Genomic DNA, 27,929 nt, shown 5'->3' on the forward strand with positions numbered 1-27,929 from the left:
AGTAGAAGTCCCCAGACTCGCCATCCGGTTGAACATGCTGCTCTTCCTCTCCTCCAACTGCTCCTAATACAGGGGGTAAACCATCACCTTCTGGAGGGTTCTCCCCAAGTTCTTGACTCTCCTCAACATTAATGGAGTTTTTAGAAGAAGAGCCCTCAGTTATACCTTTTGCAAGTGCCCCTTTAGCTTTATCTTTTTCTAGTGCTGTCGCGGCTGCGAAGATGGAGGGGATTACTACATTCTTATCTGTCCCCAATCCGGTTGCATTAACATTAGCACTTGACTGTGCTCCCTTTATTTTCACTGGTTCCACTGGTGCTTGGGCTGAGTTTTCTTGCCCATAGCTGTTTTGCCCACTTCTTTGGGAGCACCATTTTCGCACTGATCTTCCGAAACCTTCTGCTTCCCCCTTGTTCCTTTGGGAGCCATGGCGTCACTTTTCCTGGCTTTACCGTCCAGATAGCTGATACAATACAGCAGCTATCTCATGCTGCACAAATTTGCTCTCTGACCCTTGTAAGAAACACTCCCCGCTACAGCTCCGCGGGTCTGAGCAGTCCGCCTGATGTTGTGGAGCACTCGCCAGCTGGGTTTCCTGTCCCGGTGCTACAGTGCTCCAAAAAGTGAAGAATCCTTTCCGCCTTCGTCCTTCGTCCTTCTTCGTCGCTCTCCCCGGAGCCCGCAGAGCCGTTGAGCCGCAATCAGAAACAGGCGAGGCGGCGGCTCGGTTGAGGGCTAAAGAATGCCAAACAGACACAGCCGCACAGGTACTGGTGAGTGTTCCGCTCTGCTCACTGGGGCCGCGAGTCTGCGAACGCCATTAACAAGACCAGGCTCCGAGTACCGGACCTTAAACACAAGTCCTGTCGATACCTATAAGATTTTAATCAGCGGTTCACTATCCGGCATTAACAATTCAAGGCTTGGCGAATCCGGCACCGTGGTTCAGCGTAGTGCAACACCTTTACGCCGTCAGGTCTCTCCGCTATCGGGGCTTGCGGGCATGCGAGGAGCGGTCAGCCTACACGTCCACTCTCGTGGGCGCCATCCTGCCTCCTCTCAAGTGAATTTTAAATGTCATGTGCACCAGAACTTGAATGCATCCTGTAGCATAATTAACAGGACTAACGCTTTTCACTCTGTTCTTTTTAAATAGAGTACTGAATTTAAAACCTTCCATCCAGGCAGGACGCACTGGAGGTGAAACATTGTGGCTGTGTTTTCCTGGAATGCCACCGATTAATAAACTGAGGCCTCACGGGGTGTGCTAACTGTAACATGCAACAATGTTGCAAATGGCGAGTGGAAACAGAGCGGCTACATTTAACTTCTGAATGTGTGCTGGCAGGCCCAGATAGTTGGCTTTCAAATACAAACACATCACTTAATAAGAAAAAGAAAAACCTTAATGAGAATGCAAAGATTTACACATTTAAAAGGGGAGCTTACTTATTTGTAGTTTGTTCTGAAAGCGCGTGGCAGCAATCCTGGCTCTCACCAGAGTACAGGCTGAACTGGATCACTGACAGAATATCGAGCTACAAAAATATTGATGCAAGAATATAGACGTCCAAAATACCGAAGTCCTCCTACATAATGGTAAGTATAAAAATATTGACAAAAAAATATTGTTAAAAATATCGTTTTTTTAATGTATAAAAAATAAAGTAAATAATACATATAATTAAAAAAGTTAAAATTGTTTTACATTTTTTTTAATTGTAATATATATATATATATATATATATATATAATGTAAAAACCAGTTAAACATGTGTAAAATATAATATATACTTAATATTTTTTATAAATAATTATTTTAATAACTTATAAATTGTTAACATATTATAAATACATATATATATATATATATATATATATATATATATATATATATATATATATATATATATATATATACACATAAACCAATAATATAAATACAAAATATATATAACAAATTAAAATATTACAGTAATTTTAATCATTTTAAAATACATTTTACACTACATTAACTAAAACAGTAGAGAAAATATTGGATAGTGGAGGCAATTAAATTACTATTCCAATGCCAGAGAGTGCAAAAGTAGGGAAAGTGTTGGATAGCATAATGGGTAAACATTAATATTCCCACTCCAGTGAGTGCAACAGTAGGGAAAGTGTTGGATAGCGAAGGGGTACAAATTACTATTTCCACTCCAGTGAGTGAAACAGTAGGAAAAGTATTGGATTGTGGAGATGTACAAATTACAATTCCCACTCCAGAGTGCGCAAGAGTAGAGAAAGAGTTGGATAGCGGAGGGGTAAAAATTACTATTCGCACTCCAGAGAGTGCAACAGTAGGAAAAGTGTTGGATAGCAGAGGGTTAAAATTAACATACTGACCAATTAAATAAGTATTAAAATTAAATAACCAATTAATTAGTTATTAATAAATTAACTACATACTAATAAATATTAATAATTACTTTATTATAATTAAATTACTTCCCACCCTCTTCCCCTATAAACCCACAACCCGCTCTTAAAAAACACAATATAATGATCAATTATTAAAAATTCATAACCAATTGTTTAATTAATTAATAAGTTAATTATACATAGGAATAAATAAATATTAATAATTAATTCAATTACTTGCCACCATATTCTCCTATAAACCCAAAACCCACTCCTAAAAAAAACACAATACAATTATCTATTAATTAATTAATATTAATACCAATTAAGAATTAATTAATTATAAATACTAATAAATATTAACTGCTATATTATAAATAAATTACTTCCCACCCTATAAACCCACAACCCGCTCCTAAAAAATAACAATTTATATCATTATCTATCAATTAATTTATATTAATTAATAATCAATTCATTATAAATATGAATGAATAAAAATTAATCATTATTTTGTTATAATTAAATTACTTCCCACTCTATTCCCCTATAAACCCACAACCCGCTACAGAACTAAAATTCGCAAATATTAATTTGCATAAATGTTTACTGCTAAAAATGTAACACATACATTAAAAAAAACTACACTTATACCAAAAAATTACATCACATACTTTTAACACACATACTAAAATACAGAAGACTAATGTAAACATTGATATTAACAACTATATTACTAACTTCGATATTAAATCGATATTTCTTAATTACTGTCGATTTTCTGTACCGTAATATTCTTGTAGTCAATATTCTTGACCTACGATATTTAAAACTCAATATTATGGTACGTCAAAATTAAAAACTCAATATTCTGTCTGTGCACCGGCTGAACTAGTTGCTTGTTGAATAAAGTATTTATTCAAGGCATTGTAATAAAGAAGGTGGGCATTTTCTTGATTTACCATCCTGGGCCTCTGACTGCCTGTGGAATACACTGGTTTAGACTGCCAGTTGGGCTGTTCGTGCTTTCACTCTAGACTGTCACACAAAGTGAGCAGAGTTGTGCCCTACGTATCCTGATTGCCCATCGCCAGACTGATGGGCCTTCCTGAGCTAGAGTGGTGGGAGGAGTTGTCACTGACACCTGAATAGGACTGTGCCTGCCTCTCACAATGCTGTCTCTCCCCCCGGCCCCCTGTATCGTGTCTTGAGCCAAGGCAGGGCATGGTAGGATCTGTGCACTACAGAGACTATGCCTACTTCAAAGGCCAAAAGTCTTATGAGTATTGGACCAGTAACCTCATATTTTGAGAACACTTCTGGACTGATGACTCTGCCAAGAAGAGCTAAAGAGCTGTCAGGAGGAGTACTGCCCCTCTACAGTGTTGCTTTGCTGGGTTGGCCTGCAGTTGCTTCTTCTGTCTGAGCAGTGAAAGAACTGGATTTTGCTTTCTGAAATCCTACTTTCCTAATACTCCAAGGCTTGTGTGTGCTTGCCTCTTGTTGGAAGTCTCAGGGCCGTCAAAGACGTCATCTGCAGCTCCCTTGAACTCCTCTGTTGAAAGTTGTATCCTGCCAAGTGGTACCAACTCCAATTCTGGGCCCTTGGAGGTGGTTTTGCTTATTCAAAAGCTGAAACTCCACACATCGCCCTTTAGTGCCTTTTTTGCCGCCGCAAGCTTGCTGCCCAGTTTTAAAAAAAACGCATCGCTGCTGTGCAGCCGAAAAATTGATGCAGCACATGTTCGCGACTGGAAGAACTTCTGCAGCCGGAGTTCAGAGCACCTCATCTCTGACGTCCGAAACCCCCACTTCGACTTTGATGCAGGTCCTGCTGTGCAGCTGAAGGAATCAACACATTACCTGCCCGAAGCTGGAAGAATCGACATGCACGTATTTCGCCGTCACATCAGCTAGCATGCCTGGATTTTCCACACAAAAATTACCTGTTTCTATCTATCACCCTGAAGTAGGGAGCCGCTTTCAGAATTCGCCACATCGCTTCTCACAGTAATGAATTGACACAGCCCTTCTCCTGCGTGCAGCAGAACTGATGCCTCAATTCCCCTGTGACTCAAGAATAAACGCATTGCTGTGTTTTCTGATGCTTCCCTTCTTTGCGGCTGTTTTTCATCTTGGATTTTGATGCATTAAAAGTACTTTGTGCTAAAATCAATGCATCCATAGAGTTCTATGGTCTGAATTGCTTAAACATTTAAAAAGTGATATCTTGAGTTGTGTATGTTGTATTTTTGTCGTTTTGATCTTGTTTTGTTTCGATAAAGATTGGTTATTTTTCTAAACTGGTGTGGTGTCTATTTATAGTGTTTTGATTGGATTTCTGTGAGTTTGATGTACAAATACTTTACACATTGCCTCTGAGGGAGGCCTGACTGCTCGCGCCAAGATTCCAAGGGGGTGAGCAGGGGTTATCTTGGGTGTTTAACTCCCTTATCCTGACTAGACGGAAGTGTCCTTGCTTGGACAGGCTGTATACAACTGTCAACTAGAGACCCCCATTTCTAACAAAGTACATACCACAAATACCGTACTTGATAATCGTGAGGTTTGTGTTTCCAGTACTGGAACAGAGGCAATGGCAAAGGAGTGTCGCCCCACTGCTTTTAAGCAGTGCAAATAAAGAGAACATAAAATGATAATAGCTTTGAGTTAATATCATTTTATGTTTCCGTGCTTCTTTGCGGGCTGGGCTGCTCTGCTCTGGGAGCAGGGCAGGGAAAGAGTGGTTTGCCCACTCCTAAGTGCACATGACTGGCCGGCCCTCTGGGACCAGCCAAACAGTCATGTGCACTTTCCCTGTTCCACACGCAAGCTGCATTACAGCCTGCATGGATAACATGCCCAAGCCTCCATTCCCTGGCTGAGTGTTGAACCACGACACCCAAACCAACCACAACGCTGCAGTGGTCAGGAGAGCGTATGTGCTTATCAATCACAACATTACATCGCATTGTTGTGATTGGTCAGGGGAGCCTGGCTTTGCCTCCTGTTCCAGGGTCTAACGGAGGAGAGCAGGAGCAGCGACACAGGACCAGATGACAAGGTAAGTGTATTTTTTTTATTTTACATTGCACCCCCACCCCTTCTCGGTGTGCCGCCCGCCCGCCACATGCAAGCCGTGCCGGCCTCCACTGAGCAGAGGTTAATATCACCCTGTTAAGTTTAGTGTTTTTGTGGTAGGAATGTCTCTATAATCCTTGCAGCAGTTTGAACTTGAACATACGAATAGTTATCTAGTTCGCCACTACAGAGTTTATCAAGAGCTATTGAACACCAAGAGGCATTCTGAGATTAGGGAGATTGAGAGTTACAGAAATACAAGAGAAGTCCAGGAGGAAATCTGTCTCAGCCACTGTCTCCAAAATAACAATTGTGTGGCTCTGTGTGAGGCTCCACTTATACAGGAACCCCACCCAAGATGGCCCTGCTCAAGGCTTCTGGGACTTGAAGTCTCGAAGGAAAAACAGTCCCTGAAACATAGGAGAAGGGTATAAAATTACAGAGAGCCCATGTGTATATTTGCACAATATCAAATGTGCAACATCTAGCATAACAGCATAACAGTGTAGAATAACAGCAAAGTTTAACATCTAGCACAACTACTTCAAAAGCACTTTAGCAAACTCTTACCACAAGTGCGCAGGCTGTGCAACTTGCGACAGCGCTGGTTCCTGCCCCAGCCAACAAGGTATCTGTGTACTGGCCACGTGGCCCTAAAGACCTTCCCGATGATCATGAAAGCTCCCCAGGACACTGCAGCTGTATCGGGCACCTGGGGATGTGGTTCCTAAGGCCAATCATCCGCTTCAGGAGGGAAGGGGTGCCATGCACACCACCTCCCCTTATGTAAATCATCAGCCTTGGGGGATGAGGTCCACAGCTTCTTCAAGGCTCGTGGCTGAGGTCCTCATATCCCCTACCCTCATGTTTGTCTTTGTTTTAAATCCTATTGCAACAGTGGTAAAGAGAGATTATGGTGTGTAATGGTGTATATATATATTATCTAGTACCAATCCCCAAGTGCTGCATTCTTAAATAAACAGTACCATTTCTATGGGGGGACGGACTCGCAGTCAATATCTTATGTTTTCTTGGGGCATGGTTTGCACCTTCTGTTGATGGTCCTACGGGCTGTCCGAAAGACAGCCTTTACTTGGACTCTTTCCCATCATTGCATTGAGAAATGTGTTGAACTACTGTGCTTCTGGTGAAGCCCTTGATCTGTAATATATGCTTTCCAAGCTGTCAGCATCTGCCTGTTAACTCTTGGAGAATCTCTCTAATGTTCACAAGAGTGACAATATTGCATTGAGCATAGGGTGTGCCCTCTGCTAACCTAGGAAATGACAAAAGAAGAAGGTAGAGGGTGCACAGCAAACTTAATTGAATTTTCCAAGCAAAATTAAACAGTTGGGTGCACTCTTTGGAGGCGTTTCCGTCCAAACGCCTATGGAATAATGGAAAGAGTCGTGTGCGCATAAATATGCGGGTACATCCCAAAGGGGCACACCGGGCAGGATCAAACAATTGATTCCAAAGTCTTAAACATGAAATGTTTATTTAGGTTTATAATGAAAAATCGTTCTTTGATATTGTCATCATATCAACATGAATGATTTTTAGCAAAATCCACAAATGGTCATTATGTGAAGACTCCGATGCATTTCGGGCAGACAGCCCTTTGTCAAGGAGCGCTGAAAGAAGAGGAAACGAGCCTCAGTGAAAGGAAAATACGAGGAGGAAAAAAAGTGATCAGGGGTGTGTGTAAATAAAACTAAGACAATGGTGAAGGGTTCATTAAAGATAAAGGTGAAGGTGCTCATAGCAATAAGAAGAACGTGATATGTTAATGGGAAAATTAGAAGGCGGGCGGATGGTTCTCTGAACTAAAAATGAGGGTGCTCATAACGGATAAGAAAGGTGTGATAGGTTTATGAAGAAATTAGAGAGCGGGCGAATTAAAGGATGAGTGGTGTAGAACAGTCGTTACAAAGCCGAAACTTAACATGCTGGAGTTGTCATGGTGAGGGGAAGCGTGTCGAGTAGTGCGAGCAAATAAATGGTGGATAAACACGTAGTGGAGGCTAAAGAGAAACTTACTTCATGCTGAAAAGCGCCAGCCGGGCGTTAGTCAAATCGGTGGGTGGCCGGGTTTGTGAGTAAGAAACCGGATTTCCGTTGTGGTTTAAGGTGAACGAGAATTATAAAAATAAAGAAGGGACTGGCTTGGTGAGTGGGGGGATAGTGGCGGCCATCTTACAACGGTGAAAAAAAGTGAAAGAGATAACCAAAGTAACGAAGGAAGGTAAATTCAGAGCAATGGGAGATATCCAACTATACAGTTAATCATACAGCATCAATATTTACAAATAGCAAATAAATTCAACGCGATCGTTGAGTCCATGCGGTTTCAGGGTTTGCAAACGGTAAATCCATTCAAGTTCTCTCTGAAGGAGCCGTTTGTGATTGTCTGTTCCTTCATTTTTTGAAATCATTTCTAGGACAGTAAATTGCAGTTGAGCGATAGAGTGGTGGGAAGCGTTGAAGTGAACGGCAACATTAGATTTCTGATTGTTGGTACGGATGTTGGACTTTTGTTCATTAATACGTACTTTGATTTTTCTCTCGGTTTTACCTATATACATTTGGCCACAAGGGCATTTAATGGCGTAGATCAGGTTCGTAGAGTCACAGGTGGCATTGACATGTAGTTTGATCTGATGGCCTTTCATAGGATGTCTTATGGAGTTACCTTTGATTACGCAGTTGCAGTTATTGCAATTCATGCAAGGCAAGGTTCCTTTGTAGGTTTTTTGTGTAGGGTTTTTTTTTGTAAGAATTTCCTTCATGCTGTTGCTGCGTGTGTAGGCGAAAAGTGGAGGAGTTACAAAACTGTCCCTAAAGTCGGGTTCCATCTGTAGAATGGGCCAGTGATTGAGGATGATTTTCTTAAAGCTGGTGCTTGACGTAGAGTATTTGGACACTAGTACCATACGTTGATCAGTGGGTTTAATCTTTTTGGTGAGGCTTTCTTGTCTGCTGATAACTGCGACTCTAGAGTGGGCATCTTTGAGAATAGGTTCAGGGTAACCTCTATTGGAGAATCGATCGTGCATTTCTTGGATTCTGGTCTTGAGAGTGTTTTCGTCGGAGACGATGCGTTTCACGCGTAACATTTGTGAATAAGGTAAATGTCTCTTGAGAGATCCTTGATGGAAACTCGTGTAATGTAACGTATTGTTACGATCTGTGGCTTTTCGGTGTAGATCGGTCATTATTCCTCTGTCGGTAATCTTGACGTTGACGTCCAGAAACGAGATCTCTGAATCGCTCATTTGCCAGGTCAATTTGATGCGCTCGTCTTTGGTGTTCAGTTCGCAGAGAGCTTTGGTAAGAGCGTCTTTAGTGTCTGTCCACATGAAGAAGAGGTCGTCTATGTACCTCACGTACATCTTGATTTTATCGTTGATGTTAGTGTTGCCATATATGTGTAGATTTTCAAAATTTTGCATATAAATGTTGGCATACGTTGGAGCCGCGCAGTTTCCCAATCTGGCAAACAACCCGCATATTAAATGCGTGAAAGCCGATAAGGGCGGCGCCCTTGTGATCTTGAACACTAGCATGTACACCCAGCGTCTACAAGAACACATTCAAGATGCTGACACTTATATGCAATTGGATTATAACCCCACCAGGGAGTTCCAATCCATTCTACAAAACATAGTACTCAAGGCACACAAAGCTGGCATCATTGAAGATCGCACCAAAAAGTATTTACTGCGAGATCACCCTAAAAGCCCCGTTATACACATGTCGCCCAAGATTCACAAGAATTTACATGATCCACCTTTTAGACCGATCGTTTCAACCAAAGGATCTGTACATGAACCAGTCGGTAAATTTATTGACCGATACCTGCAACCTTTAGTCAACAAAATGACCAGCCACATTAAGGATACCACCGAATTTCTACTCAAATTGGCACAAGTTGACATTGACACCGATGAATCCCTTTTACTATGTACAGCTGACGTTAGTTCCTTGTACACTTCTATACCCCACCAAGGGGGCATAGAAGCCATCGAACAAGCCTTACTGCAGAGCGATATTGATATGCCCATGCAAGCATTCTTAATGGAACTCATGGTATACACTTTATACCATAGTTACTTTCAACATGATGACCAGTGGTACCTCCAGCTACCCGGGATGGCCATGGGAAACTGCGCGGCTCCAACGTATGCCAACATTTATATGCAAAATTTTGAAAATCTACACATATATGGCAACACTAACATCAACGATAAAATCAAGATGTACGTGAGGTACATAGACGACCTCTTCTTCATGTGGACAGACACTAAAGACGCTCTTACCAAAGCTCTCTGCGAACTGAACACCAAAGACGAGCGCATCAAATTGACCTGGCAAATGAGCGATTCAGAGATCTCGTTTCTGGACGTCAACGTCAAGATTACCGACAGAGGAATAATGACCGATCTACACCGAAAAGCCACAGATCGTAACAATACGTTACATTACACGAGTTTCCATCAAGGATCTCTCAAGAGACATTTACCTTATTCACAAATGTTACGCTTGAAACGCATCGTCTCCAACGAAAACACTCTCAAAACCAGAATCCAAGAAATGCACGATCGATTCTCCAATAGAGGTTACCCTGAACCTATTCTCAAAGATGCCCACTCTAGAGTCGCAGTTATCAGCAGACAAGAAAGCCTCACCAAAAAGATTAAACCCACTGATCAACGTATGGTACTAGTGCCCAAATACTCTACGTCAAGCACCAGCTTTAAGAAAATCATCCTCAATCACTGGCCCATTCTACAGATGGAACCCGACTTTAGGGACAGTTTTGTAACTCCTCCACTTTTCGCCTACACACGCAGCAACAACATGAAGGAAATTCTTACAAAAAAAACCCCTACACAAAAAACCTACAAAGGAACCTTGCCTTGCATGAATTGCAATAACTGCAACTGCGTAATCAAAGGTAACTCCATAAGACATCCTATGAAAGGCCATCAGATCAAACTACATGTCAATGCCACCTGTGACTCTACGAACCTGATCTACGCCATTAAATGCCCTTGTGGCCAAATGTATATAGGTAAAACCGAGAGAAAAATCAAAGTACGTATTAATGAACATAAGTCCAACATCCGTACCAACAATCAGAAATCTAATGTTGCCGTTCACTTCAACGCTTCCCACCACTCTATCGCTCAACTGCAATTTACTGTCCTAGAAATGATTTCAAAAAATGAAGGAACAGACAATCACAAACGGCTCCTTCAGAGAGAACTTGAATGGATTTACCGTTTGCAAACCCTGAAACCGCATGTACTCAACGATCGCGTTGAATTTAGTTGCTATTTCTAAATATTGATGCTGTATGATTAACTGTATAGTTGGATATCTCCCATTGCTCTGAATTTACCTTCCTTCGTTACTTTGGTTATCTCTTTCACTTTTTTTCACCGTTGTAAGATGGCCGCCACTATCCCCCCACTCACCAAGCCAGTCCCTTCTTTATTTTTATAATTCTCGTTCACCTTAAACCACAACGGAAATCCGGTTTCTTACTCACAAACCCGGCCACCCACCGATTTGACTAACGCCCGGCTGGCGCTTTTCAGCATTAAGTAAGTTTCTCTTTAGCCTCCACTACGTGTTTATCCACCATTTATTTGCTCGCACTACTCGACACGCTTCCCCTCACCATGACAACTCCAGCATGTTAAGTTTCGGCTTTGTAACGACTGTTCTACACCACTCATCCTTTAATTCGCCCGCTCTCTAATTTCTTCATAAACCTATCACACCTTTCTTATCCGTTATGAGCACCCTCATTTTTAGTTCAGAGAACCATCCGCCCGCCTTCTAATTTTCCCATTAACATATCACGTTCTTCTTATTGCTATGAGCACCTTCACCTTTATCTTTAATTAACCCTTCACCATTGTCTTAGTTTTATTTACACACACCCCTGATCACTTTTTTTCCTCCTCGTATTTTCCTTTCACTGAGGCTCGTTTCCTCTTCTTTCAGCACTCCTTGACAAAGGGCTGTCCGCCCGAAATGCATCGGAGTCTTCACATAATGACCATTTGTGGATTTTGCTAAAAATCATTCATGTTGATATGATGACAATATCAAAGAACTATTTTTCATTATAAACCTAAATAAACATTTCATGTTTAAGACTTTGGAATCAATTGTTTGATCCTGCCCGGTGTGCCCCTTTGGGATGTACCCGCATATTTATGCGCACACGACTCTTTCCTCTGCTAACCTAGACCATGAGTGTTCTTCAGTAGACTAATTCTGGTGCCAATACATGGGCCTGCTCCCCAATATACCATTGAGTATGCCCTTCGTATGTAATTTGTAGTTCTTGTTGCTGATATGTTGTGTATCTTTGTGTGAAAACGTTAGATTTGCAAGTCACAAAGTGACCCAAGGCTTCTTTCACTCCCTCAAACTCCTCACAGGGAAATGATCTGGATAATGTATTTTGGGTTTGTAGAGCAAGTATTACCTCTTCCACATGCTGCGTAGTGGGAAACCATTGATTGTAAATAGTCAGCCAGTGGCCTTTGTATATTGGTCCACATTATTTTTGTCACCCTTTTGAAACGAACATGTTTCATTTATTCATCAGGGACATCCTTTTAATTTTAAATAATGCTCTGTAGAGTAGGGGGCTTCTTTCGTATCAGCTGGAGAATCTAATCAGTCTTACTCATGTGTCTTCCTAGTTGTAAAGTGTTTTTTTTGCATTTTTGTCCTAAGTGGCATTTAGTAGTCATCTGGCCCCATGTTGTGCACCCCCAGCCTGTGACAAAATGTTCACACCCACCGTATTTCCCATGGCCTCTATACTGTTATAAGGTTCCTGTTAATCTAGTATGACCGTGTATTTAGAACAACGCAACTTCATAATACAAAAACTTGGTCTTCTCATAAAATCAGTAAATGTTGGTCTGTTGGCTAGCTCACAGAACCGTATCCAAACTCCTAAACTTCCGGATGATGGATGTTGTCAGTAACCTAGAACATGACTCTTAGGTTCCCAAGGAAATCATGGAAACAGATCTAACCCTTTTGTTTGTCACTCATGTATCCCCAAAGAGTCACAAATAATAGATACATTATTATATTTTCAAACATTTATTGAAGAGCTCTAATCTGCAAAGAAAACATGAACAGCGATTGTGAGAAAGATGAGATATATTATTGCAATAAGCACTATTGGAAAAGTGAAAAATATAGACAATTCAATCATGGTAATTGTTCATAACGTTGCTAACATCACTAATGTTACTACTACTATTGCTAGCCTATATGCTAAAGAGAGCATACTGGTACCCATCTACACGGCCTGTTGGAATGACCTATTGTATGTCAGCAGATACTCCTCCGAGGGTACAGCTATCTTCATTCTCAGGATGAAGGTCTGGGACAGAGGATCTGTGTCTTTCAGCATGGTACCGACATGACTTTGGCAGAAGGGAATCTCACACCGAGTTTTTCACTGATATGGTATATATAATATAACAGCAAGCTAATCAGCCTGTGCCAAAGGTAAAGAACAGTGTTTTTATTACACTGAAGCAGAAGAGTTGTCTCTTGGCGAGCACGGAAAATAAAACAATGCCTCATGTTCTAAATTTGTGTGCCCTGGAAATAACTTTGCATACTACCGGGCATCAATGCCTATCTGAAAGAAATGTTTGTAAGGGCATTCTTGAGATAAAAAACATGTACCAAGCACCGTTAGAAAATGAGGCAAACTTTAAACGAGAACTAAAATGGAAGCTAAATGCAAGCCAAAGAAGGTATACCCATCGTAGTGGAGTCGAGAAAGCAAACAGCTGTCCCATGAACACCTCATTTACATTGTCCTGAAAGCATGAATAATTCATCGTAACAGAGACCAGACAGGTTAGTTAAGGAGTTTTCCTAGACCTAGTTGCTAATACACAAATGATACATGATAGTTTTACAATTTATGTTTTATTTTTAATACACTATCGTATAAAATTGTGGCAAAGTTCATGATCACATTGGCAATCAGAATATAAGTAGAGAAAATGAAGAACCAAATCATGGCATATATTTGTAGCTATATTTCCTAAGTACTCTAGCCCTAATGGTTGGTAGCTAAGTTCTGCCACTATGAAAAGTGAGGTATAGCGTAATATAGAGCGTGACATACCTGAGCCAAGTCAGAGGTGGCCTCTGACCTGCACAGCCCACAATTTGAACAGGACTGTATATGCAGAAATGTGCTGGACATCCTTGGAGGTGGTGCTCACTGATTGCTTTTGATTCTCGCTCTCCCCTAATGTACGAAGGATCACACCTTATGTATCTATTTTGATTGGATGTGTTACACTTTGCACTTAGTCCTACCAACCTGTATCAAGAAGAGTGGCATAAGAATTTATAATACGTTTTCTGACATGATAGGCTCCGTAGCCAAATCCTTGTTGGAGATATCAAATCCAGATAGGGGCAGAAGTTTGTCTCCCTAATAACACCATACATATGAGATATGGCCTTGCTTCCAAAAGTAACTGTAAATAATTATGTGAGCACAGCAATACAATATCTTATAGACCTTATGCAAGGCAAGAGATCACGTTATAGATATTATACTGCATCACAGGAGATAAGTGTCATATAATCCTCATACATTGAAAATAATGTAACACTTACAACAGTCCCACTATTCGTAAAGTGGCAGTTTTAATTTGGAAAACCTTTTTCCATTTTTACCAAGGCAATATGCCTTCCAGGAGTTTAAGGCGGAGGAAAAGCAAAGACTATGATTACAGAATAACGAAGATGATAATTGTCTATTATTCTGATGCCTAAATTCAATTCCATATGTGCTGAGCCATTTTAAAAGTAGTGATAATAATGACAATATGCAATAACACTATTGAATCAGTGTCTAACTATATCAGAGTGCATTGAATTATAGAGATAGAATCAATGCACTTTATCCGAATAGGATATGGATCTGGTTATAGCAGTCTGTGCTTGTGGTGAGCTTATGTAGGGAAATCAGATGTAAGAATATGTACTTAATCAGGATGTAACTATAATACATGGGATTCTGCATTCCCTGTATAAACACTAGTCCCTAATTCATATATAGTTGGTGGCTTATGAAGCACATGTTTGTGGATTATAAAGAAAATGTATCAGAACTCAACTAAAACAGGTTATTACAGTCAACCTCTGACATAATACCTGCTGCCAGGGCCAGCAGCCTGGGTGAAAGGCAGCGCAAGTTATGCAGCGAAATTACAGCAGCTGTTTAAAGCAACAGAAACAAAATGTAGCTTTTCTTTTTTCTCTTCTATTTTTCTGGCTTACAGTGAATAGCATGAAGGACATGATCGGTAGATAATCATATAAAAGTTTGAATCTTTCTCCAGGTTTCTAAACATTCCGGGCTACTGCAGCTTTTTAGAAAGAAAAAAAAGACTTGTTTTGAACTGTTACTAATATCTTTTTGCAACACATATCTAACAGGTTTTTGATGCGTTCAATTTTGTACATGAGGCTTTATTTTTATTCTTCATATTTGCAAACAATCTCTGTCTTACATATGATAGAGCTACTCAACAAGGTTTCAAGGGGTTAGTGGGAAAGGTGATGGTGCGACCTTGTATTATACAGGATAAAATACCCCTCCTGTACATGATGAGGATATTGCATATCTCCTTCAGCCTTGTTCCTTTATATGTTTATGGAACTCCTTTGTGATTTCCAATATCCTTATAATGTATATCAGGGGGTACTTTATCCCTTATATATTTAAGGGTGTATAATGTTGTGGTTATATCAGAGTACAATGATTATGTCGGATTATGATTGGAGTGTGATTTATATTAGAAGGACTGAATAACAATTTGATTAACGTAAAGGTAGTTGAGGTATAATTTTGTGCTGTATATTACAATCACAGGAGAGTGAGAGAGAAGACTTCACCGATTCACCTCTTCTTCCCTTTAGGTGCTGTTATGGACAACATTCCCCTGGAAGCGGGTGATGATGCCGGCAAAGTAAAATGGGTGGCAATAAGTGAAGAGTGTCAGTTATATGCCAGCCACTGTCATTTCATCCAGCTAGTGGCAGACAAACTAGATGCTCACTGGGGTTGATGAACTACAGTTGGCTGTCTAGGGTGGAGGCCAGCTGTTTGTGCCCCTTCAGCATGCAGAGAAAAGAGAAGCCTGAATACTGGTAACCTAAGCAGGACAAGTTTGGGAGTCCTGTCTCCAAAGACGTTTTACCTGCAGTGCTTTCAGATGTTTTTTTGGATTATTTGTATGCACTTTCTGGGACTTGCAAAAACATGTCTTTTTTCAATTTTTGTTTTGTAATGCATAAACAAGACTGATGTTAGTCTAGATTTTTCATTTTAAAATCATTAAAACATGCATACATATACATTCAGTTGATTCGCTTCATCCATTGGTCTGTTGTGCGATTCACATTTTGCTTCTACCTACCACATCATACAGCATTAGGCAACTGGTCAGTCCATCTTGGCAATTGGCTTCCCTGTTCTATTCTATTGGAATTTGTCCAGCGCATGGCTGGCCACAGTTGTCCTAGCGCTAGCATCCATTATCTCTAGCTGATATCAAACGTTCACCAGAGCATCCTGATTGGCAGAGAGGATCATTTCAAAGAACCAGGTTCTCAGGTACTGTCTTGGAGGTAAGTTTATTGTCCATCAGGTTTAGGCTACTTGGCAGGGAGTTCAACAAGATAAGAAAAAGAACGCCTTCTGCATCTCATCCTGCAAATTTGAGGAACTCTCATGAGTCAGGCATTAGTTAATCCTTAGCCAAATCCCTGTATTGTCTAAGTTGTGTGTCTATTTATGTATGGCTTTTGTGAAACCTGATAGAAAAATTCTAGGATGGCCATACATGCATGCACCGGCAAGTATGCACGCCCATTTTTTAATGTTTTAGTAGAAGTTTTGGAAAAACCATTCAGAGATGGCATTCCAGTGTGTCTGTACACAGGCACACGCGTGTATCGCCACAAAGTTATACCCAATGTGGTGTCTGAAAGGGCTCATCACACCCATGTTAATGCTTACACCCCTATATGCAACTGGCAGCAGGCACTGTTGGCAAGTTAAGAGATTGTCAAAACAAGAGTGTAGGTCTTACTTATATTTCTTTCACCTCTGAATATGTTGTGCATGCAAGCTTAAATGAAAGACTTGCACTACATAGTGAAACAATATTCAAACATTAGTTACACTGTTTCTGCATGGTCATCTACAAAAATGAGCATGATGTGGGTATAATCATATCCCACATGTCAATAAATGTATTCAGTCAATAAGTTTATAAACCAATGAAATGCAAGCTTTGCTTATCATCTTTTACTTTTTTGATGTTGGTGTCTCTCTAACAAGCATGTTATTTCACAACAGTTTTGTTATGTGTATTTGTAAAGCGCACTGTGATCCACACACTGAGCAGATGTGCAATCCTATCCCTGCATGAGGTCGGTTGGTTAATTCAAAAGCTAGGACTTCAGCTACTTACGGAATTCAAGAAGGGAGGAGGAGGCTCTGATGGGTAATGGGAGCCCTTGCTACTCTTTAGAAGCGATACAAGTTAGTGCCACTCTCCTGATCTGTTTCTGTGCATGTGTTGGGTGTGTGCAAAAAGGGATCCACACCAACCTCATGGAACTGATAAATAGGCACCAACAATGACACTGATACACTGACATAGAGGTACCAGCAATGTCAGTGCGGTACTCTACCACAGGAGCACCGACATAGACATAGGGGACAGTGAGAAAACTGCACTGAGTCTAGGACACTAACACAGGAATGGAGCCACCAGAGGACTTACAAATTGACACTGTCATTACAGAAATGGGACAGGCAAATCAACACTGACACTAGGTCACTGAAACTCGAGCAAAAATACTAACATGTGACACAAGCAATAATTATTGAGCATGAACACTAGGACATAATTATGTGGACATTGTGATAGTAATAGTAGGACACAGTACCAGAACAGTGACTTGACATATGGAAGACAGGCACACGACATTAGTGCACTGACGAGGATATTGACAGTAGCACTGACAGATGATAACTCATGGGTGTTAAACCTGTCAGCCCTTTGGGTGGTCCCTCCTTATTTTTCTTCCCCTTTTTGCCTTCTATTTTTGTCCAATGTAATTTTTTTTTTTTGGTGTTGACCCTAGGTCTCTGGGCACCACATTGCTACTAATTAGCAATGAAGGCCAGGTGCTCCTCTAAAATGGAGGAAGAGTAGAAGGTAATTGTTAGAAAGGCGGTTCCCGGGGCGGCAGAAGATGTCTGACTGACCCCCCCTGGACCCCCCTCTCCTTCGGGAGATGGCTGAGCGTTGGTAGAGAGGCCTCCTGGGAGAGGTTCCTCTCCTCGAATCGTAACAGCAGAGCAATCACACGACTACAAAGGTACACCACACAAAAGGATAACTTCTTAGGATCTTTATCAACAGTAAAGATTGGTTCTCTCGGCAATATGTACAAGTGGATCGAGGGATCCGTAAAGTCTTGGTTCTGGGGGGAAAGGGGTAGCGGGTCAGTCTTAGTACCAGCCTGGTACGGGGATACCCTACGCACAGCTCTCAATCCTCGAGCTGGGGGGTTCCGTAAGGTCGGGCCACGGCAGCGCCAGCAGGACTCCAAAGATGGTTTCAGCGAGGTTGGGCCGCGGCAGCGCCAGCAGGACTCCAAGATGGTTTCAGCGAGGTTGGGCCGCGGCAGCGCCAGCAGGACTCCAAAGATGGTTTCAGCGATCAGAGCAGTGAGTTCTTCTCAGGGTCGGCCGCGACAGCGTCAGCAGGGCTCTCGACTCCAGGATACAACTGCCGACTTGTTCCAGAGCTGCCCCAGATATAGGTCTGGAGGCCTTTGATGTCCGGACCCACGCGCCTGGGGGGTCAGAGGGGCTGGGATGAGGGTGTCCAGAAACCCAGCAGGGGGGTGGAGCCAGCGCCCAGGGAGTCCGGAGGGCGATCGAAACCAGGCGTCCGGGGACGGCTGGAGGGCCATCGAAACTCTCCTCCTCCTTGATTCGTCGAGTGGCCGTTTTTTCCCCCTTGTCGGATCTTGGTGCCTCGATGTCGGGGCTTCGCTGAGGCCGAGGTCGGGCCGAGGCCACGTGGTCATGACGTGGAAGGCCCAAGATGGAGTCGGGCCTGAGATGGCGGCCCAGGTTAGGGGCCAGCCCAGCAGAGTAGGGCGAGTAGGGGTCGCCGTGTTCCTGAGGGGGAGAGCCGCGGTTCGCCAGGAGTGGCGGCTCTCATTGAGGGTTGGAGAGGGAGGCTCGTCGAGGAGGCCAGGGGTTGTTGCGGTCCAGGGCCCGCGATGCGGGGAGGAGCGGGATCACGCCACGAGGCCGGGTCCAACACACGTCCCCCCCAGCTGAAGGCGGGGAGAGTCACCCATCTCCTTGGGGGTTCGCCTCGTCGAGGCGGAAGAAGCGGGACAGGCCGTCGGCGTTGGCGTGGTCGTTGCCGGGGCGGTGTTCCACAGTGAAGTACATCCCTTGGAGGGAGATGGACCATCGCAGCAACTTTGGGTTTTCCCCTCGCATTTGCATCAACCACCAAAAGGGCCAGTGGTCGGTTTGCACCCGGAAGTGGGTGCCGAAGAGATAGGGTCGGAGTTTCTTGAGGGCCCACACCACGGCGAAGGCCTCTCGTTCAATGGTGCTCCAGCGTTGTTCTCGGGCCAGCAGACGTCGGCTGATGAAGGCCACCGGCTGGTCAACTCCTTCGGCGTTGAGTTGGGAAAGGACCGCCCCGACACCATGCTCCGAGGCGTCCTTCTGTACTATGAATTCCCGGCTGTAGTCGGGGGCTTGGAGCACGGGGGCGGTACACATCGCTGTTTTTAGGGCCTCAAAGGCGGCCTGACACTCGGGCGTCCAATGCACCTTCTGGGGCTGCCTCTTGGAAGTGAGTTCGGTGAGGGGGCCAACGATGCTCCCATAATTCTTCACGAAGCGCCGGTAGTACCCAGTGAGCCCCAGGAAGGCTCTGACTGCTGTCTGGGTGACCGTCGGCTCCCAGGCCATAATGGGTTCTTGGGTTGGAGGGGAGCCACATGGCCGCTCCCCACTTGGTGTCCCAGATAGGTCACGGAACCTTGGCCTAGCTGACACTTGCTGGCTTTTATTGTCAGTCCGGCCCGTTGGAGGGCCATCAGGACCTCCCAGAGGTGCTTGAGGTGCTTGAGGTGCTCGGCCCAGTGGCGGCTGTACACCGCAATATCGTCCAGATATGCAGCGCTGAACTCTTCTAGTCCTGCCAGCACCTTATTCACCAGCCTCTGGAAGGTTGCGGGGGCGTTTTTCATCCCGAAGGGCATCACCCTGAAGTGGTAGTAGCCATCGGGGGTGGAGAAAGCGGAGCGCTCTTGGGCGCCCGGGATGAGTCCAATCGGCCAGTAGCCGGAGGTCAGGTCGAATGTGCTCAGGTAGCGGGCCGCCCCCAGGCAGTCGATCAGTATATCGGCCCGGGGAATGGGATGAGCATCGGTCCGGGTGACGGTGTTCAACCCCCGGTAGTCTACACAAAATCGCAGTTCGGGCGCAGCGCCAGGGGCGGCGGCTTTGGGGACCAGGACGACTGGACTGGCCCACTTACTGTCAGAGGGTTCGACTACCCCCAGAGCCAACATCTTGGAGACCTCCGATTGGATGCAGGTCCGGACTATGTCGGGAACTCTGTAGGCCCGGTGTCGCACAGGCGGGCTGTCCCCGGTGTCGACATCGTGGACGCACCACTGGGTGACTACGGGGGTGAGGGAAAACAAGTTGGTGAACTGCCCCAGCAGTTTTTGGCAGTCCTGGCGCTGTTCTGGGGTCAGGGTTGAGGAGAGGGTGACCCCCTCGACGGAGCCGTCCTTCTCGGAGGTGCTCAGGAGGTCCGGTAGGGGCTCGGAGTCGTCTTCGGCCCCGCCATCCGTAGCCATCAGCAGGCTGAGTTCGGTCCGGACAAAGTGAGGCTTGAGCCGGTTGGTGTGGAGGACCCTGAGGGGGTGCCTGGGGGATTCCATGTCCACCAGGTAGGTGACAGGACTCTTACGCTCCACCACCTTGAAGGGCCCCGTCCATTTGTCCTGAAGGGCACAGGGCTCGACTGGGGACATGACCCAGACCTGTTGGCCGGGTTCGAACTCGATGGAAGAGGCGTTTTGGTCGTACCAGCGTTTCATCTCCTCTTGGCTGGCCTCGAGGTTGGCTTCGGCAAGTTCCCGGAACTTCCGAGTTTGGTTTCGGAGGGGCAGGAGGTATCGGTAGACGTCGGGGGGAGCATCTTTGACTGCCTCCTCCCAGCCTTCTTTGACCAGGCTGAGGGGACCCCGGACGGGGTGTCCGTACAATAGTTCGAAGGGGCTGAACCCCAGGGACTTCTGCGGAACTTCCCGATAGGCGAAGAGGAGGCAGGGCAGCAGCACATCCCATTGGCGTCGCAAGGGCTCCTCCAGGCCCATGATCATCCCCTTGAGAGTTCTATTGAAGCGCTCCACCAATCCATTCACTTGGGGGTGGTAGGGGGGTCGTGAATTTATACGTGACCCCGCACTGTTGCCACAGGGACTTCATGTATCGGGAGATAAAGTTCGCACCCCGGTCACTGACGACCTCTCGAGGGAAGCCCACCCGGGAGAAGATCCCCATCAGTGACCGGCCCACCACGGGGGCCGTCACAGTCCGGAGGGGGATGGCTTCGGGATAGCGGGTGGCATGGTCTACCAGGACGAGAATAAACCGGTGCCCTTGGGAGGTGCGAGGCTCTAGAGGCCCCACAATGTCTATTACCACCCGCTCGAAAGGGGTGTTGACGACTGGGAAGGGTTGGAGGGGGGCCTTGTGTTTCCCTCCACTCTTCCCGCTGGCTTGGCAGGTGGGGCAAGTCCGGCAGTGATTGTTCACATCGTTTTTCATCTTGGGCCAGTAGAAATGGGTCACCAGGCGGCTGTATGTTTTGTCCTGCCCCAGGTGCCCGGCGAGGGGCACGTCGTGTGCCAGGTTCAGGAGAAAGTCTCTGAATCTGAGGGGAACCACCAGCACCCGGCCGGCCCCCAGTTCGGCAATCTTTTGTTCGCTGTAGAGGAGATCATGATCCCAATAGACCCAGTGGGACCCCGACGGGTCTCCGGCGGCATGAGTGGCGGCTTGCTGTCGAATTCCCTCGAGGGAGGGGCAGGTTCTCTGCTCCTGCTGGAACTGTTCTCGTGTGGGGCCCCCTTCTTGGCGCCATTGGGATAGTTTCGGGAGGTTGCCGAGCTCAGCTATTTCCTCACTGTTGGTCCCCGGTGAGTCGGGCTCCGGATCGGCGTCTTCGGATACGGCGGGCGGCGGAGGCGCGGGCCACTCCGGTTCTTCAGTCGGGGCAGCTTCCGTCGGGGCGGTGGCCGGGCGGCCATGGATCGGGTGGTCGCACAGACCCACTCGGGAAGGCCTAGCATCCCCAGATGCTCTCTCCGCTCGACGTGGGCCCAGGGGGAACTTTCCAGGTCGTTCCCGAGGAGGCAGTCCACGGGGGCATCGTCCCGGACGGTCACTTTCAGCAGACCCGACCCCCCCCACTCGAAGGGGATGCGGGCCATCTGGCACAGGCTCTCTGAATTGTCCGCCGACCGTACTGGGCACAGCACATTGGGCAGGATCTGGTATGGGGTCACCAAGTGGCCTCGGACGGCCGTTACGCTGGCTCCGGTGTCGCGGAGGGCTTCAGCCCGGTGTACATTAATGTTGACCCATTGGCGGTACTTTTGAGTGTTGCCCGGGATCGGGGCCCGGGGGATCATGTCTCTTTCGCCTAGACATACCAGGGACATAGCGGCGGGCTCCCACTCGGTCTGGTTGGGGTCGTAGCTTTCTTCGTCGCCCCTCTCTTCTCCCAGGGTGGCGGCAGCGATCTGGCGATTTGGAGGACCGGTGGGGCCGGGTCGTTGGTTCATCGGGCAGAGGGGGTCATTGGCATAGTGACCGGGCCGCTGGCATCTGTGGCAGGTAACGTTTGGGCGGGGCCCTGGCTGTGCTTGGGGGGTCCCTCTTCTGGCCAGGGACGGCGAAGTGGGGGTCGGGAGCGGTCCGGCGGGGGAGTCCCTGGTCCTGTTTTGGCCTCCTCCGCCGCCTCGCGGGCGGTGGTTCCCCGGGGGACCTCGGCCGTAGTCTCCCATCGGGCTCCGGGGGACCCGGGTGCTCACCCATCGATCGGCCTCGATGGCGAGTTTCCGTGGCTCGGTCAGCTTGCTGTCGAGGAGATGCTGCCGGAGTTCGATAAAACAGTTGTTGGAGAGGTGCTCCCATACGATGAGGTTGAACAGCTGCTCGTAGGTGGTGACCTGGCTGCCTTTGATCCACCCCTCTAAAGCTCTACTATAGAAGTTCACGTACTCCACCCATGTAGTACCGGGGAGTTTCTTACAGTCTCGGAATCGCTGCCGGTACATCTCAGGGGTGAGTCCATAGCGAGTAAGGAGGGCGGCTTTCATATGCTCGTACGAGGTCATCTCGGCGTCGGGGAGTTCTAGCAGGGCGTCTCTCCCTTCGTTGACTAACTTCCCCCACAAGCCGGCACCCCAGTCTTTTTGGGGTATTCGATGAGAGGCCATGGCTACCTCGTAGGCCTTAAACCATTGTTGGATGTCGTCGTTTTTATAGTATTCTTTGACGACATCTTTGGGGATGTGGACCTTCGTGTCCGCCGGCGGAGGCGGGCCCCGGTTCCCGGAGGCGCTGGCCTCACTCGTTTTGGCCTTGATCTCAAGTTCTTTTAAGCCACGCTCGTGCTCGAACGTGAGCCTCTTCTCCTCTAAGTCTCTCTGTTTTCGTTTCTCCTCCAATTCTCCCTGCAGCCGTAGTTGCTCAAGGGCTATCTTCTTCTCGGCTAGCTGCAGCTCTCCGTCCAGACGGAGTCGGGCGAGCTCCAATTCGTGGAGCCGGCTCCTTTCTCGTTCGCGGGCGTCTTCTTGGGAGAGGCCCGTGTAGACGTTGGTGCTTCTTTCCTCTGCTGTAGTTGCGAGGTTTTCGCGGGGCACATCGGGGGCCGTGTTTTCTTCGCCCTGGGGTGGCGTCTCTCCTGCCTCCACCCATGTTTGTAGGGCCAACTTGAAATCTTCCTTGGTGCTTAGTCCAGTGGTAGCGATGCCCAGATCCTTGCAGAATTGTTTCAATTCTTTATGGTTATACTCTTCCAACCGTTCTTTCTGGAACTCTGCGGTCGGTCTGTTTTCTTTGGTAGTCATGGTCGCGGTGTGTTTCGGTCAGTAGTGGGCTAGTCACTCTGTACGATTTGCGTCGGCTCGGATCGCACCGCCTGCCACCAATGTTAGAAAGGCGGTTCCCAGGGCGGCAGAAGATGTCTGACTGACCCCCCCTGGACCCTCCTCTCCTTCGGGAGATGGCCGAGCGTTGGTAGAGAGGCCTCCTGGGAGAGGTTCCTCTCCTCGAATCGTAACAGCAGAGCAATCACACGACTACAAAGGTACACCACACAAAAGGATAACTTCTTAGGATCTTTATCAACAGTAAAGATTGTTTCTCTCGGCAATATGTACAAGCGGATCGAGGGGTCCGTAAAGTCTTGGTTCTGGGGGGAAAGGGGTAGCGGGACAGTCTTAGTACCAGCCTGGTACGGGGATACCCTATGCACAGCTCTCAATCCTCGAGCTGGAGGGGTTCCGTAAGGTCGGGCCGCGGCAGCGCCAGCAGGACTCCAAAGATGGTTTCAGCGAGGTTGGGCCGCGGCAGCGCCAGCAGGACTCCAAAGATGGTTTCAGCGATCAGAGCAGTGAGTACTTCTCAGGGTCGGCCGCGACAGCGTCAGCAGGGCTCTCGACTCCAGGATACAACTGCCGACTTGTTCCAGAGCTGCCCCTTATATAGGTCTGGAGGCCTTTGATGTCCGGACCCTCGCGTCTGGGGGGTCAGAGGGGCCGGGATGAGGGTGTCCAGACACCCAGCAGGGGGGTGGAGCCAGCGCCCAGGGAGTCCGGAGGGCGATCGAAACCAGGCGTCCGGGGACGGCTGGAGGGCCATCGAAACTCTCCTCCTCCTTGATTCGTCGAGTGGCCGTTTTACCCCCTGGTCGGATCTTGGTGCCTCGATGTCGGGGCTTCGCTGAGTCTACGGCCGAGGTCGGGCCGAGGCCACGTGGTCATGACGTGGAAGGCCCAAGATGGAGTCGGGCCTGAGATGGCGGCCCAGGTTAGGAGCCAGCCCAGCAGAGTAGGGCGAGTAGGGGTCGCCGTGTTCCTGAGGGGGAGAGCCGGGGGTCGCCAGGAGTGGCGGCTCTCGTTGAGGGTTGGAGAGGGAGGTTCGTCAAGGAGGCCAGGGGTTGTTGCGGTCCAGGGCCCGCCATGCGGGGAGGAGCGGGACCACGCCACGAGGCCGGGTCCAACAGTCATCTACAAAATGGTGGCCTACCAACTGCCAAATTTTACCTCACAGCCTAGAGCCATTGGGTGGCATGAGGGGTTCCAGAACTTTCTTGACACTCTGGGCAAAGGCTATATAAGGTGGAATGTGGGGCGGCCATTTTGTGTGTGGGCAGGAAGGTTGAGGAGAGCCTGGTCAGGAGTTGAGGTAATAACGTGGGGAGGAAGGTGCACTGAGTAGGGTTTGATCGTCCCTCGGGCCGGCTACTCTTCTCCACTGACGCGACCCCCTGCCTGTTGACCAAACCCTGCTGCCATCGTCTTTCGGTTAGCTCCCTCACCCCTTCTAGCGCTCCCTATAAAGGAATCCTGCGGTGCCTCTGATGAGCTGAGGGTAATTGGACTGGGAGACAGGGAGTGGGGGTAACTGTCTCCAAAAAGAGGCCCAACACTGTGGTAACATCAGCCTTCTCCCTGCCGCCGCCTGTCGCGCTATCATCATCGGCGCTGTGAGGCCCTAATTTAACTGCATTGAGGCCGGACTATTGTTGGGCATTGACCGTCATAGATTAACGGAGCCTCGGCGCTTCAAGCGTTTGTCTAAGCTTACCGTGATCGCCCTGGTGTGCCGAGGGGTAGGCGCCTTCTGCTGTCTGCTTTTCCCCCCTTCCCACAAGTGACTCTTGACACTGGTTCCCCCCGCTGTGGTGGTGAAGCGGGAGCTGTCAAGCGTAGTTGCCGGACGGAGGGGAGTGATTGAAACTCCACCCGGCAAGTTCATCGTGAAGCTGAAGGGGAGGGGAGGAGTTGAAGGAGGCTGGGCTCGGGCGAAGTCCTTCCCATCTGAAGCCGGCAAGGGAGAGGAATACGGAAGAGCCGAGGAGAGTCTGCTTCACCCCCTGTCAGGTTGTCAGTCAGAATCCAGCCTCGGGGTGGGGCCTACCCACACTGAAGCAAGCATCGGCTGGAGATCGGGTCCAAATGAAGAAAACCTGATCCTGGGTCGGAATGCCTGACAAGACTGCTTAACCAAAAGTAAGCTGGGAACTTAGGCTGACGGGGAGGGGGACCGTCGATAAGTCATAACTTTTGACGGCGATTCTGGCCCAGACTAAGGAAGTGTACTGCAGGCTTTGGGTAATTTGAACCAGCAGAACTGCGCCACGGACTGAAGTCCCTGACTAATGGACTTGCTTGTCAAGGTATTACAACCGCTTGGGTAGAGACTTCCTGAGAGTAAGAATCTTCAGGTTACAGCTGAAGGGAGGGCCAACTGATGGAAGACGGGGTAACAATGCTGGCCCAGGAATAAGACCTGACTGATTGAGGGGAATATTATATGCAGACTATTCAAGTCCTAGAGGATTCACTGTGATAACCTGTCAGTCAAAAGTGGTTGTTGAGTAAACTAAATGGTTATATGAAGTGTTGAATTAACCTACCTGTTTCCACCTAGACATTCAGCTGCTTGTACTCATAAAAAAGTGTTCATACTGTGGAACTGTCTGCTGAATCCTTGTTCCTCATGTTTGTATTGAGAATGAGTCCTCAATGGTAATGTATCATTATACCTACTCTGTTAATATAGAGAAGACTAATTAGAATGGATAAGATATCAAAGTATTGCCATGTCATGTATTTATCAAAGTCAGTTATTCAACAGTGAGAAAACTATTTGATGGATCTATCTGTGATGCAAAGTAGAAACTAAAGTGAAAAGAAAAGATAAAGCTTTTCTACATATTTCTAAAAAAAATGGTGTAGTGTCATTTTTGAGTGGAGGTACGCTGTGCTACTGTATTGAGTGTGACACAAGTGCGACAATTTGCCTTGGAGGTAGGCCTTGCCACTTTGTGCCAGGCTACCCTAGGTGGACCGGCAACCCCAGGTCCAACAATGGGGACACTGGGACACGAACAATAGAAAACTGACAACCGGTGCCTGCATATATGCACAGATGTTGACATGGGTGCCACTAAAATGTTAATGTGAGTCACAAACATTGACAGTTGGGCACTGCTATCAGTGCACCAACATTGACACTAGGATACTGAAACTTCAGCACCAACAATCACACACCAGTTGCCTCGGGGGCAGTAACACAGGAGAATCAACACTTTATCTGTTCATGTGTTCTTTGTATAGTGCAAACCTAGCGAGAACGCTGGCGATCGATGTTCTATGTCAAGGGCAATAATGCAGTTAACAAGTGATTAGAGAGGCAGATGAGTTCTGAGAGAAGTGTATTGTGATGTATTTTTTTTTAAGTGTTGCATCTTCAACTGTTTCTTACATTGGGAAAGAAATATTGACTTGGGGATATAAACACTGGAACATTGGTAGGCGGCGCAAACACTGATGCTGTGACAGTGGCTTGGTTCAGTGACACTGGAAAACTGCCGCAAGGACACTAGGAAACTAGCACTTGGACACAACAATAGCACAGTAACATAATATGGGGACACCAAAACAATGACACTGTCTGAGGCACCACATTGGGATACTAGCATTTGTTTACTGACATAAGGATGCTGACACAAGGACAGTGATATAGGGACACAGTCATTGATACTGACACATGGACACAAACATGAACATTGAGGACCGAACCCCTCAACAAATGATCACTGTCATAGCGACCCTCCTTTGATTCTCAGACATTGGCACAGAGACACTGTTACAAATGGGGGTCTCTAGTTGGCAAGGCTTTGCATCTTTGTCCAAGTCGGGACTCTTCCTTCTAGTCAGGATAAGGGAATTACAGTCCTAAAATAACCCCTGCTCACCCCCTTGGTAGTTTGGCACGAGCTTGGCACGAGCAGTCTGGCTTACCTTAGAGGCAGTGTGTAAAGCATTTGCACAAAACTACAGTGAAAGCACTACAAAAGGACACCACACCAGTTTAGAAAAATATCCAATATTTTTAAATATCCAAAACAAGACCAAAAACAATAAAAAATCTACCATACAATTCTCAGACATCTTCAGTATTCAAAATAGAATTTAAATACAATTCTTTGAAGTCAATAGCTCCA

At 46.6% G+C, this 27,929-nt stretch overlaps 1 protein-coding gene across 2 annotated transcripts in view; it reads left to right on the top strand.

Annotated features, from left to right (window-relative positions):
- NUDT9 (nudix hydrolase 9) overlaps positions 1-15,915 on the top strand; it is a 249,218-nt gene extending 233,303 nt beyond the window's left edge. For both annotated transcript variants that reach the window (XM_078652384.1, XM_078652382.1), the window contains one exon: positions 15,478-15,915. In XM_078652384.1, coding sequence (XP_078508510.1) covers positions 15,478-15,626 — 149 coding nt within the window. In that variant the 3' untranslated portion in view covers positions 15,627-15,915. The remainder of the gene's footprint in view (positions 1-15,477) is intronic.
- Positions 15,916-27,929: the final 12,014 nt, after the last annotated feature.

This window comes from Lissotriton helveticus, chromosome 7, assembly GCF_964261635.1.
Source record: "Lissotriton helveticus chromosome 7, aLisHel1.1, whole genome shotgun sequence".
Lineage (NCBI taxonomy): Eukaryota > Metazoa > Chordata > Amphibia > Caudata > Salamandridae > Lissotriton > Lissotriton helveticus.